The sequence below is a fragment of the Mustela erminea genome, chromosome 5 (genome assembly GCF_009829155.1).
Source record: "Mustela erminea isolate mMusErm1 chromosome 5, mMusErm1.Pri, whole genome shotgun sequence".
In the NCBI taxonomy this organism is placed as follows: domain Eukaryota; kingdom Metazoa; phylum Chordata; class Mammalia; order Carnivora; family Mustelidae; genus Mustela; species Mustela erminea.
Genome location: NC_045618.1, coordinates 34,995,694 through 35,010,143, shown reverse-complemented (window position 1 = coordinate 35,010,143; position 14,450 = coordinate 34,995,694). Strand labels below are relative to the sequence as shown.

Below are 14,450 nucleotides of genomic sequence, written 5' to 3'. Positions count from 1 at the left end.
CATTCTTTAACTCCAAGAGAACTTCCAAATTATTAGTGTAATGCCTCATTATTTTCTTCATGACATTCTTCATATATGAAAAGTTTAAAAACTATGATCTGAAAACTTGAAAGAAAAGCTACATTTAGTATGAAGTGTGCTTCAGAATTTGGTTAAGGTCATTAGATAATGGAGTTTCATCAAATGAAACAAAACTGAAATGCATTCTATCTTTGATTTTTAGATTTTGTTTTAAATTATATAAATATATAAATTATGTTTTTAAAATTATAAACTATACATTTTTAAGCTTTATCTCTCTCATTTACTTGATTCCAATATGCTTTCTTAAGAGGAAGAGAAAGTTCTTCATAGTGTACTCAGATTTGCTCAGAAACCAGGGGCTATGGATTATGCGACACATACGTTGTAGAAGAGGCTGTGAGCCACTGGAATAGATAGATAGTATAGAGTCCAGCTAGAGTAATTATTTAAATTTTATGCCAAAATTGCTTAATTACTACGAGTTAGGAATAAGGTTTTGTGCTGGCTGCTGGAGACATGAAAGAGAGCAAGACAATCAAGAAACAGAATCAGGATTCTTTTCCTCTTCAAGCTTACACTCCAGTGGGGAAGACAGATATGAAACTAATTATCCACTAGTTATTTAATTATGGCTATGGTAAGTGCTGAGAAGGGGAAGTCCACAGTACTGAGAGATAAGAGGTATTTGATCTAGCCGATCTAGCCAAGTCTGCAGGAGGTAGTTGGGGAAGGCTTTTCAGAGGATTGTGAGGCTTAACTTCAAGACCTTCGGACTGGCATCGGCTAGGGAGGGGGAGGAAAGTAGTGGCAGGGACAAGATGACTGTTTGCAGGAGAAAGGCTCTGAGGTAGGGAGTAACTGACCTGCAAGCCACTGATGCAGCATGGCAACAGTGGCTGATAGGATGGGATGAAATAGATCCTCCTAGGCTACGTTAAATAATCTAGATATTTTTTTCCTCTGAAAAACAGGAAACCATGGAAGGGTGTTTTAATTAGGGGTCAATTTATATTTCCAGCGTTTCTGTCTTCACTTTTAAATTTAAACTTCTAATCTCAGAAGGTTTTCATAAGAAAACTATTTCTAAATAATTGTATGTGAAATGGTTTCCCATTTCTGCTCCAAATTCGGTTCTCCGAAGACACTAGTACCTGGAAAGAATACCATTGCATACCCTGTTTCCTCTGGAAATGCGGAGACGGTGCTTCCATGGAGCTGAGAGGGGTCCTGAGGAGAGTCAGAAACTTTTCTATCTTGATTTGGAGCAATATTGGGTATTCGATTCTGTTGCAAGTCCCACTTTCGAGCTACGTTGTTAATTGTTAACCTTTTCTTCTCCTATGAAAAAGTTCAGTGTGACAAGAATTATATAATGCAATTTTTGTAGCAGGATGGTATCCCTGAAGCCTGTTGTTTATACCACTTAGATTTTTAAAAGGAGTATATTCCTTAAAAGCAGCTACAAATAGGTACTCTAAAATACAAGTGGCCTTTATTTACCCTGTGCATTCAAACACCTTAACAGTGGTCTATCACACTTAAAGAGAAAAATTCACACACAAACAATGATTATTCTCATTGAAAATATGAACATTCACTATCTAAAAGTTTGACAGAAATTCTCACACCTGTTATCTAAGATTTTAATTTGAAAGAAATTTATATGCCTTTGTGTTTAAACATAGCAAGAAGAAAACTAATAATATTTTAATTTTCCTACCCAATAATTCAGACTAGTACGATGGAATAATCTTGGTTGAGAGGTGGGGAGAAGAAGAGGGATTGATCCATGTTCCACGCTTCACAGCATGAATTACAAGGTCTGAAAACTAAAATTACATATAGACTACTAAAAGAAATTGTACTAGGTTGAAATATTTCTAGGCAACTAGTAGCATCCCAGATGAATACCAAAGAAGTTAATTCATTACATGCAATGGGTGCCTTGGGATAGTGTTTTTCAGACTTTAGTGTGCCTCAAATTACCTGGAGAACTTATGAAAACACCAGTTGCTAGTTCTCACCCCATCCTAATTTATTGTGTTTGAGGTGGAGCTTGAGAATTTGCATTTCTTTTTTTTTTTTTCAATCATCAATTACCAGCTATTTTTTTAATTTTTAAAATTTATCTTCAGCATAATAGTATTCATTGTTTTTGCACCACACCCAGTGCTCCATGCAATCCGTGCCCTCTTCAATACCCACCACCTGGTTCCCCCAACCTCCCACCCACCGCCCCTTCAAAACTCTCAGATTGTTTTTCAGAGTCCATAGTCTCTCATGGATTTCTAAAAGCTCCCTAAGGCTATTGCTCCTTGGACCTCGCTGTGAGAACCACTGACTTAGGTAGGGTATTGGGGCTCCATTCTCTCACAGAAACTTGTTGAGAAAAGCAGATCTAGAGTACTGAAAGAAAATGTACAAGGTTGAAATGTTTCTGCTCAGCTTATATAAATTGATAAGGAAAATAATCAATAATCTGGCAAAGTGTCCATTATTAAGAGTTAACATCTTTAAATGGCATGTCAGTGTGGTTAGAGTGCTGAGGATAAACATCTTCCCTTCCCTCTGTACTGAGAGCACCCATCCAATGACAGATCAGCTGTGTGATACTGACCCTTCCACACCTACTGCCTCGGGAATCAGGGAGGGCTGTTAGGAAAATTCTTTGCCTGTTTCCTCAGTGCCTTTATACATGCAGAATAAATTTTTAATTCCATCTCTCTGCCTATATTTGGATAACCTAAAATTCTAGCAAGGAAAAATGGCATTGGGTAGGAATGAAAAGTGACGACAAAGCTTAATTAAAACTAAAAATTTTTTTAAAGTTCTGTTTCTGTGTTTAAAACTGTTTTTAGCATGGATTCCTTTTCTATTGCTTGCTTGTTATTTCAAATTTCTCTGTATCGTTATATGGGTTATACTTAATATGCATATACTTCTGAAACTTTTGGACATTTTATGTAGGTCTTCCTTATCTAAAGCAAGTAGAATCTGCTATTTTACTGTAAGAAATTTTTCTCCCAAATCTATACTAAAGAGCATCTTACCTTAAGGAACTCTATTTTAGGTATTCATTGATAAATGGTACAACCCAATTCTCAACCCAAGTAGTGTCACTTTTACTCAGCACCAGGCCACTATGAAAGAGCCAGGGGCAGTAAGTTAATGGCAGATGGCTATAAAGTTGACTCCACGCATTTGGTATTCTGGCTGACTGGGAGTTGGCAGAAATATTCTTAATGAGATATAGTTGTGCTTATAAAAAGAGATACACAATATCTTTATACCACTGAGTCTCTTAGCAAATTTATAAGATACTCTGAAAATACAAACACTTTCCAATACTCACCCCAAACTTAAGCTTCCTTTATTTGGTTTATTGAAATTAGATCAACACCAGGTTGATTAAGAGAATGGATATTTTTACTGAGGCCAGGAAGAGGAGACATATTTTAAAATAGGATTACAGCCTGGGGTCAGATGAGGGTTGGTCACTGGCTCACCAGGGGGCCACATAAGGGCTCTAGGTATCTGTGGTGCAAAAAAAAAAAAAAAAAAAAGGCAGCAGCAGCAGCAGCCAGAGAAAGGCTACAGATTCTGCAAGGCAGAAGGGGGTATCAGAAGAAAATCTTCCACTCAAAGATCATGGATGTATCTGGCATATCAGTTATTGTCATGTTTCTAAAGCTAGGTAACAACATATTGTGAAGTCTGTGTTAAGGTGACAATTATTTTAGAAGATTCCAAATTTGCAGCTTTTGCCACTTGAGTCTACTCTTCATAGTCCAAGCAATATCTCACCAGTAGAGCCTGTAACTATCACTTCCATGCATTTCCAAGGTTGCAAGGAAAACAGGAAGACAGAAAAGCAACAGAAGATACGGGTCAATGCACTCTTCTGGTCCCTTCGCAACCACCCACCCACTTTTCTTAATGATCAGGACATGCTGTCGAATCAAACAACAGCCAGCAAATGCTGATGATCTTTGGTATCAGGATTTCGAATCTGGGCTAGGGCTAGAATCCAGGTCTCTGGATTTCCCATGATTCTCCTCTAATTAAAAAATTGTAAAGCTAAATAACCCTCATAATTAAAGAGTCCTATTTAGTGACTTCAAGAGAAGTATTCACTATATTTTGAAGTTTTCAAATTTTCTAAACATGTACAAACCATGTTGGCTAAATGTTCAATGGCATATTTCCAAAAATGCTGAGCATGAACAGCACCTGAATTGGGTATATAAGAAAAAAAATTTCAGTGCAAAAGTGTAGTCAAGAGCAATTTGTTGCCTATACCAGGCTCAACTTATACTGGCAGCTTTAAAGCTAAACCAATGGAATTTGTTTATTCTGCCTTCCATGCTTTAAAATACAATACAAAAGTGTTCTTTTGGTCTGACAGCTTTAGTCTGTTTATTTACTTATATATTTTTATTCATTTGGCCATTCATTCACTTATGCAGCTTATGTACTGGAGCTGTAAGATCAGAAATACAGAGGACTCCTGAATAACATGGGGGTTGGCTCAGGGGGGCTGCAAATCTGTGTAAAATTTTGGACTTGTCAAAAACTTAACTACTGATAGCCTAGCATTGACTAATAAAAGCTTTACCAATGATATAAACAGTTGATTAACACATTTTGTATGTTAGATGCATTATATACTGTATTCATATAATAAAGTAAGCTAGAGAAAACAAAATGTTGAGAAAATTGTAAGGAGGAGAAAATACACTTACAGTACTGTACTGTATTTATTGAAAAAAATCCATGTAACAAGTGGAACTGTGTAGTTCAAACTCATATTGTTCAAGAATCAACTCTATTATTTTTTCCAAATGAACCATTCAGAAAGTTTACCAATAGTATTATTTGTCAATGGTAAATCTTGCTCCTACCTACACATTTTAAAAATTTTACCTACAACTATATTTCCTATAAACCAAAGTGTGTTTTTGACCAACCCTTAGAAATATTCCAATAGAGAAAAGACTAAAATTCTATCAGCTAAATCAATAAAGATAGAGATATCAAGAGGGGGCTTAGGTACGTCTAATTAATGGGATGAGGGGAAAACAGATAAAGTTGGGGAGGAGTCAAGAGGTTAGAAATAATAGCAAATGAGAAAATTGTAGCATAATATCAAGAGTTCTAAATACTTTTGAAGTAGTAGTCTTAAGCTGAGAGGGCCTGGGACCAAGTGTTTTTTTTGTTCTGTTTTGTTAATTTAGGAGTAGTTTTCATAGAATAAAGCACACAGATTCAAGTAGTCTTTGATTAGTTGTGAGGAAGGCATACACCGGTGTAACCCATACACCTATCAAGATATACATTTCCATTGCCCCAACAAGTTCCCTTGTTTCCTAAGTTTATTTTGTACAACTTCATATCCCTACCAGTCATCTTTTGAATTCTAAATGGCATTTTCATTTTAGAAAGAAAAGCATCTACGTAAGACAAGAATGAGTAAGGATAATCAGTCTGATATCCTTAGTTTTAGAACACAGTAGGAGCATAATACAAGCTATAAACTTTAAGCTGTCTTTATTTTAGTTGTGATGCAAGTATAAAATATTTTAATAGAAAATATTCTAAGGAAAACAATCATGATATGATAAATCATTTGAAACTAGTTTGAAACAAATTTTACTTCCTAAATCCTCAAAAATCTTTACCACCTCTATTTAAGAGAAGTTAATAGTTTTTTTTAATTTAAAAAGCAATTATTAAAAAAGAAACCCGTGTATCAGAGCTCATTAAAATATCTCAGTAAATTATGGTCGATTATAGGGGTCTCCAAAATGAAGTGACATGGCACAAGGATACACAAGGTGATGCACTGGTGTAGGAAAAAAACCCTGTAACTTGTGTTCTATTTAGTTTTTATCTCTTCCCCTTAAAATCTGTAGCTTTTGCATGTGTTTTATAATGCACATTATGTTGCATTTCTCAAGTACAGGTTATTTATAGGTAACTTATAAACATTATAAGGGTATTTATTTACAAAAAAATTCTACCGATAGGAATGAAAACTTGACAAAGTTGGGAAACTGCTTTTCCAGTTGACAAGCAAGCCGGTTTCAGGGCAGTGAGGGTTAGGACGCACACGCATGTAGACCTTAGGAAAAGTACCTTAAGTAAGGACTGTTTATGACTTTCCCGCTTCTTCTCTTCCTCCTTTTTGGCTACAACAGATGCGATACGCCTTTCTTCTTCCTAAAAGCAAAAAATGTTTACAAGCATTATTAAGTATATAACCTCTTCTATATGATTTCTTTGGTTCTACCGGTCTGGTTTTCTTTGTGAGAAGCATACTACTTGCTAACAGAAAATATGCCCTCATAGAAATTTTCCTCTTTATTCTTTTTCCTTCCCAACTCTAAAGAACTGTATATTCTTAACTCTACTCCCAACTTTTGATGTGTGATGGACGTAGCTAATACAAGACAGAAAACAGAATGAGAAGGGCAAGAAGAAGGGGGGAGCAGGTTTACATAGTTTTTCTTTGTACACCATGTACTTACATTTCAACATATAAAGACTTAAAAACTTTCTACTATGATGATAAAAGCAACAAGAATTATACTTCTCACAACTTTTATTTGACCTATGGATGTAAATCCGAGCTTTTTAAATACTAAAACAAGTATGAAAGCTTTTTAGAACTCTCCATTGATATTAATAAATTATCTCCATTAATATTATTACTTTTACTTTGTTTTTAAGTTGATTTGGCCAGTCTAATTTCTTAGATTCTGAAAACTATAAAATGACATTAAAATTTAGAAAAAATTTTAAAAATCAGCCATGATTCCCACATGCTAACTCACATCTTATCATTTCTGTATCACCTTACAGTATTCACTATAAACATATTTTTTCAAGCAGCAATCTGTATACATAGTATGGATCATGTTTTTTTCCCCTGAAGATAGTAATATTTTAGTAAATTATAAACATGAAATTTTAAGTTTTAATATAAAAGGATTTATAGGTATTCAAAATGATGTTGCAATTTGAGAAAAACAATTCCTTCTTAAAAGATGAGTTTGAAAATATCTTCAGAGATAAGAAACCATAATAAGTAATATAGCACATTTGAAGAACTCTTACAGAAATGAAAAATTATACAAACCGAAATGGAAAATCTAATGGAGGGGAGCTGAAGAGCATATTGTACACAGCTGAAGAGAGAATCAGGCAACTGAAAAACAGGCCAGAAGACTTTCTCCCATTTGCTTTCATAGCACCCTAAATTTCCCACTACAGCACTTAACCTGTTTCATTTAAATCTCTGCTACTCTCTCTCCCCTCTCCTACCCCAGGAGTTCACTGAAGGTATGGACCATGTCAACTCCTGGCACACTGTAGATAGTCAGTAAATATATATTTAAAGAATTGATTATTAAATACACATCTCCATATATCTGTCCAACAATTTCCTAAAACTAGAACCACTAAATTAAATGGAAGACATATTTCAAGATATGTAAACATATCTTAGTATGTTTACAAATTGCCCTCCATAAGTGTGGTACTGATTTCCATCCCTATCAGAAGGCAGCATTTGATTTAAAACATAATATATAGTCATGACAGCTGTTCATCAAATATTCCTTTGTCTTCCCACATCCAGGCCATATTGTAAGATAGCAATTCTTATCCCTTATCAGTTAGGTGCTATCATTTTCTTTAACCAATGTCAGATGAACAAAATCACATGTGTTTATTTCTGGGGGAAGTTTACTCGGAAGGAAGCTTTTAAAGACAACGTATGGGATAGCTGTTCTCTCTCTCACCTCTGCTACAGAATCTGCAAAGCTCCACATGGTGGGTACTTTGAAGGCCTTGGTTCTAGAATGAAGACAACACAGAGCAAAGTTTCCAGACCACATAATACATACATACATACTGCAAACAGGCAGTACGAACATGAAATAAACTTAATTGCTTTAATTCACTGAGGTCAGGGAAGTTGTTTCTACTGCATAATCTAGCTAGCCTGACCAGTATATTTATCATGCTAGAATTAAGGAAGGTCAAAGAGGCCATGAAAATGTATTCTAGGGGGTTAGCTATTATAAATACTTCTGATAACAAAGAAAAGGCCTAAATGAAAGAAGGACATAAAAAATACACAAAGAGAAATTATCAAAAAGTTAGAAAACTAGAAATGCACCCACTGGAAGACTCTAATTTTAGAAATGAGGTACTGAATACTCTGAGAAGGTTAATTAATTTATACAAGATCACAGAGCTAGTGACAAAGCCAGGATCGGGACCAGAAGCCATAGCTTCTGAGAAATGGAATTTGAATTTTTTATAATAAGGACAAATTTAAATGTATTTTAACTGATTTTAGAAAGATATAAAAGGAAAGGTAAAAAGTCAATAGCAATCTGCTGTATGATTTAATTGTTTTAAAGGGAATGGAAAATGAATGTGACTTGTGGTGAATTTAAAATCTTTTACGAGGGCGCCTGGGTGGCTCAGTTAGTTAAGTGACTGCCTCCAGCTCAGGTCATGACCCTGAAGTCCCAGGATCGAGTCAGGCATCGGGCTCCCTGCTCATCGGGGAGTCTGCTTCTCCCTCTGACTTCCCCCTCTCATGCTCCCTCTCTCTCTCTCTCATTCTCTCCCTCTCAAATAAATAAATAAAATCTTTTAAAAAAAATCTTTTATGATATGGAAAATAGTTATTCTTGGTGTTTGAAGGCTAGGTAGAGCTTCTGAGGCAAACTCAAGAAAACATTCAGAAGCTTGATTCCTAGCTTCACAATATAGCTAGAATAACAACTATATTAAACTCTTCTGTTCAGTAAGTACTGATTTGGTACCTATTAAGTATAACCTATTTCAGAACAAATTTTTTTAAAAGGCAAAATATATCGATGTTTGATTGTTGACTCATCTATAAAATGTGAACTAGAAACACACTGGTTATTCAAAGAGTCAATTTCAAACAGTACTGGAAACTGTATGGATCACGTCCTACACATATTTGAGAGATGATTTCATCAGATTTCCAAAAAGAATTTGAGCTTCTATTAAAGGCAGTAGGACTTTAAAAGGAAGGCTAAACCTAAGAAAACTGGATACATGCCAAATCAACTCAAATATTGTTTTAAGGAGTTTATACATCTAATGACTATATTTCAGCCCAAATAATTATAGAGTAACTGAACTTGGAAACAAAAATAAACCTCCAATTGTAAAGATGAGCTATAAATCTGTTGGTAAGAAGGAAAAAAACTGTAAACTTCTGGCATCTTCATGATAATAGTTCAATTTCTGGGATAAAAGCCATATTCTTTATATAGCAATGCAAAAGGATCTATCTAGGATAAAATCTTTTTTTCTTACTTTAGTCTGTTCATGAAGATAAAATGTAGAAATGATTTCAAAATAATTAATAAGTACAGTGATTTAATAGGTGTTTGATAACTTAGATTATACTCTTAGCAGACTATTAAGGCTCTACAAAATGCATATTTTATATGAGAAAAAGTTTTTCTCCAAATAAATTATAGTAGTCCTAATGTATGCAGTAATTTATGAAGTGAAATTAAAGAAAATAAATGGCAATGTGGGTTTTTAACCATACACTGTAGGATGGTTAGTTATAAAAGACATTATTTTCCCTGACTATAGCAAATATTAAAATAGACTTTAAAAGCAGAGTTTTTGTCTAGAAGAGGCAGTCCATATTTTTTATTCAAACAGTCTTTTTTTTAACAGATAAAACTGATCTGTCTAGGTCCTAGTTAATGTCAGAGCAAAGGCTGGAAGCCATATTACCTAACTTCTCTTGGCCTGGGGATATTAGCTGTTAAATACTAGGGGGGTAAAAAGCCAGAACAAGCTAGGTTATGCTGACATAACTTCAAAATTTACACTGGCTTACGACAAAAGTTTACATCTTGATCATGCAAAGAACCCTGCAACTGTTCTCCTTGCAGTGCCTAAGTATTCCTGGATGCCGTGATCCGGTGGCATCTTCAACTCAATCCATGCTCCCATGAGGGCCACCACAACAGGAGAAAAGCAGTGAAAATCACACTTTGGCTTTTAAAAGCTGCTGCCTGAAAACTACATACATTACTTCTGCTCACATTTCATTGGTCAAAGCACGTTGCATGGCTACACTTAAGTTCAAAGGGGAGGGGAAAAGAATCCTCCCACCTGACAAAAAGAGGATGATCAAAAGGTAACAGGGAACGTCAGTAACAGCTCCCACCATAGAAAACTCATGTCTGTCTCAGACAGTTCCAATTTTTGGAGGGCAAATGGTAAACAAGGTCATATTAAGCCAGCTAATTTTGTGTCTCAAGTGAAAACATTAGAAATTGTGAAATTGTGCCTGTTTCAGAATTCTGAGAATAGTGCCTGTTTAGCAAAATACTGCCTCAGAAATTAAAAGGAAAAAATTCTGCCTACCCTAGAATTGTCTATACAATGTATATTCTCTATCCTACAATTGTCTATACAGTGTCTGTTCTCTTTTTTTACGGACAGTTGTGAATATATTTGAAGACCACTGCAGTATCTTCCTTATGTCTTCTCTGTCAACGAACTGTGCCAGCTTCTCTGGAAATACATCAGTTTGTTATCACTCCTCTAAAACTAATAGTTCAGGTGTAATCTGATCATCGAAGAAAAAAATGGGGACTACCATCTCAACTTTTCTGAATTCTCTATTTTGATCAGATTGTTTTAAATTATTTAATTTCTAACAATCCCATCTCACAATTAAATCAATCTGAACTTAATTTGTTAAATCTCATCTCGCATAAATTTGCATTTGTGCTGAGAATTGTTTGTTATGGAGTAAAGTCCAGGATTTTCAATGTATCTATTTTTATCTTGCTAAATTCTGCTTTTTTTTTTCTACACTAGAGGTCAGCAAATTTTTTTCTAGAAAGGGCCAAATAGTAAATACTTGAGGCTCTGTGAACCACAAAAGATCTGTCACATGTTGTTTTTCTGTTCTTTACTTTCTTAATACAATGCTTTAAAAACAAATAAACCATTCTTCTCTTGTTCCAAAACAGTCTGCAGGATGGATCTAGCCCACTGGCTATAGTTTGCCAAACCCTGCTGTAGATCACTGAGCTACTTTGGGATTCTGTTTTGATTAAACAGTTTATCAGGATCCCCAAGTTCTCGAGTTGCTGTCAATCACATATTGTATCAGAGTAACAGAAATATTCTCATTCCGTCATTAACAAAAACTTTGAATCAAAGAGGCTCAAAGAAAAAGCCTCAAGGCATGCCAGTACAGATTTTTCTAGAAGCTGGTGATTATGAATCCATTACTTCTATGCTATAAGAAGGCTCCAATCACAAATTCACTTAACGATGTTATCATACAACTTACTCAAAGCAGTATCGTGAAAGACCTTGTCAAAAGCTCTGCTTAAATACCAAAACACTATCCCTGACACTCCTCCGAAAGAGCCTACTTACAATAGCTAAAATAGAAAATTAATTTTGTCTGGCATGAATCGTTTTTAGTGAACTCGTGCTGCCTCCTAGTGACAAATTCCCTTAGTATTCACAACTCCTTTAATAATCCAATTTCGATTTCTTTCATACTCAGCATCAAGTTTACTGTCAGAATTTGTGAAATTTATATTCTTTCCTTCTATGATAAAAAGACAGATTAGTTGATATTAACTTGCAGCTACTCTACTATTGTACACTGCTTCTCTGATAAAACTTTCAAAGGTCTAGCAATTTATTCACTATGTTTACTCAGTGCTGTAGATCAAGGACTGGCAAACTCCAGTCTAAAAGCCAATCCAGTCCGTCACCTAATTTTGTAAATAAAGTGTTATTGGAATAGAGCCACGCTTATTCATTTATATAGTGTCTATGCCTTCTTTCACGCTACAGTGAGGTCAGTAGTTTTCAACAGAGTCTGTATAGACCCCACAGCCTAAAATATTTACTATCAGACCCTTTACAGATCAAGTTTGCCAGTCCCTACTCTAGATTCAACTTACCTATTCACCTATCCTAGGCTTCACCTTCTTTATCTTAATATTTATTTCTATACTTTCTTAACAGAGATAACAAAAGCAAAATGGGAATAGAGGCCATAAACTTATATTCTCTCTCTTGGCCTCATATTATCCTTTGTCATTCCTCTGGATCAGGCCGTCCCCTCCCCCCAAAGCTCTCATTCTAACTAATCCCCCTGCTTCTCATCTTACCCATCCTATCCTCCCCAATTCATCCCCTGGGCTCCTCTCTAGATAGACAATCTCCTTAATAGGTGAATATAATTTAACCACCTTAAACTCTTCAAGGGCTTCCCATTATGTCCAAGACAAAAAGCCAAACTCCTCGTTATGACAGAAAAAGCCCTTCATGGTCTAGGCCTTGCCTGTCAGATGCCCTTTGCTCCTGCTACTTTCCTCCATGTTTACTCAGTGCTCAGCCATGTTGAATTGCTACATTTGCTATATCCCCTCACATCTCTCTGCATTGCGCATGCCTTCATTCTCCCTGGAACACTTCCCACAGATATATCCTCCTTCATAAGCACTCTTCAAGCCCAAGTCAAGTATTTTCTCCTTTGGAACTTTTCCTATTTTTCTGGTGGACACAGGGGTGCTTTACCTTTCAATGTTACTGTGCTGTGTATGTGTGCACGTGCACATGTGTGTAAGTGTGTGTGAGTGTGTGTACACACATATAACAACTGATCTTCTCTAGCTTGGCATTTTGCATTATAACCTGTCTGCACTAGACAGGGAGTAACTTGAGGGCATGAATTATGATTCTGATCTTGTCTAATCTAGTTCTAGTTCTGATCTAGTGTCTAATACAGATCCCAGTATAGGAACTTTTCAGTTCAATGTAACTAAGAATGGCCAGGAATTTTTTCAGGTGTTTCTAAGTCAAAAGAAATGTGTTAATAGCTCTGTTTACTCAGTAGTTAGTGAACAACTTATTAAGTCGTTCATGTTCCAGCAACTTAGCAGCCATTTGAAAAAATGATACACATAATTTGAAAGAAAAAGTACACCATTCTTAAAGAACCACACTGCTTACCAATGAAATCTGTATATCTGTAGGACATTACACAACTTCTCAAATGTTGTATTTAGACTGCACATTGGCACACCTCATTTCCTGTTCCATACTGATTTGGGCATAGTATTTTGTTTAGCAAAACCACCACTTTGCAAAGATACGATGCCACAGAGGTAAATACAGTGTGACCTCGTGTTGAAATGGCAAATAACATTGAGCTCATAGTCTTCTCAGTGTCTCAAAGATCTCAAATATCACTGCGTTTCCCTGGAAAGCTGTAAATATTCCACAGTGCCCGAGTTCACAGAGTCCTCAGCACATAGCTCTAGTGCACAGAGGTTCATTCAGTATTTGTATAATCCACCCCAGCTAGAATATTTATATGGTAAATTACATAAAAATTAATCAAGATGTCTTTTTTAAAGAGAAAAAAAATGGTACAGAACTGGTGTCAGAAAATTTTTCTAGCCAGATGGTAAATATTTTAGACTTAGAGGCCATATAGTTTCTTCTAGCAACTACTGAATTCCGCCACTGTAGAATCAAAGCATATGGAGATAAAATATTAATGAACGGACACAGCTGCGTTCCAATAAACTTTGTTCACGAAAACACATGGCCAGAATATGTGCCATTTGTTTGTCAACTCTGTTAACAGAAAGTCTTTTTTTTTTAATTTTTTTGAAGATTTTATTTATTTATTTGACAGGCAGAGATTACAAGTAGGCAGAGAGGTAGGCAGGGAGGGGGGGGAAGCAGGTTCCCTGATGAGCAGAGCCCTGATGTGCTGAGCAGAGCCCTGCTGATCAGAGCCCTGATCCCAGGACGCTGGGATCAAGACCTGAGCTGAAGGCAGAGGCTTTAACCCACTGAGCCACCCAGGCGCCCCAACAGAAAGTCTTTTAAAAGGTATACTGTTTTAGGGCATCTGAGTGGCTCAGTCAGTTAAGCATTCAACTCTTGATTTCAGCTCAGGTCATGATCTCAGGTCGTGGAATCAAGCCCCATGTCAGGCTCCATGCTTACCAGAGTCTCCTTGTCTCTCTCCCTCTTTCCTCTTTCATGCACACTCTCTCTCAATGTCTCTCCCTCTCTCAAATAAATAAATAAAATATTTTTTTAAAAAGCTACTGAGAAAAAAGGTATGCTGTTTCTACACTAAAGTCACTAAAAAGTAACAAATAAAAGGTAAGACTAAATACTATGAGCCCATACTAATATGAATAAATGAAAAAACTGAAATTTTTATGAGGAATGGGATTACAAAGGGAAAGAGAATAACTTTACATAGAGAAGGCTGGCAAACACCATTGTAATTAAAGTGGCCAACATCAATAAAAGGATAAAGAGAAATTGTATACCACTTGGTACGACGCAACGAG

The 14,450-nt window shown here is 35.8% G+C and overlaps 1 protein-coding gene across 6 annotated transcripts in view; it reads right to left on the bottom strand.

Annotated features, from left to right (window-relative positions):
* The window catches only part of LRRC49 (leucine rich repeat containing 49), a 163,296-nt gene that overhangs the window by 43,072 nt on the left and 105,774 nt on the right, over window positions 1-14,450 (bottom strand). For 5 of the 6 annotated variants that reach the window (XM_032342599.1, XM_032342601.1, XM_032342602.1 and 2 more), the window contains 2 exons: window positions 6,160-6,243; window positions 1,199-1,362 (listed from right to left, as the gene is read on the bottom strand). In XM_032342599.1, coding sequence (XP_032198490.1) covers window positions 1,199-1,362; window positions 6,160-6,243 — 248 coding nt within the window. Of the gene's footprint in view, window positions 1-1,198; window positions 1,363-6,159; window positions 6,244-7,826; window positions 7,882-14,450 lie in introns of all 6 variants that reach the window. The other variant, XM_032342604.1, reaches the window with a different exon arrangement.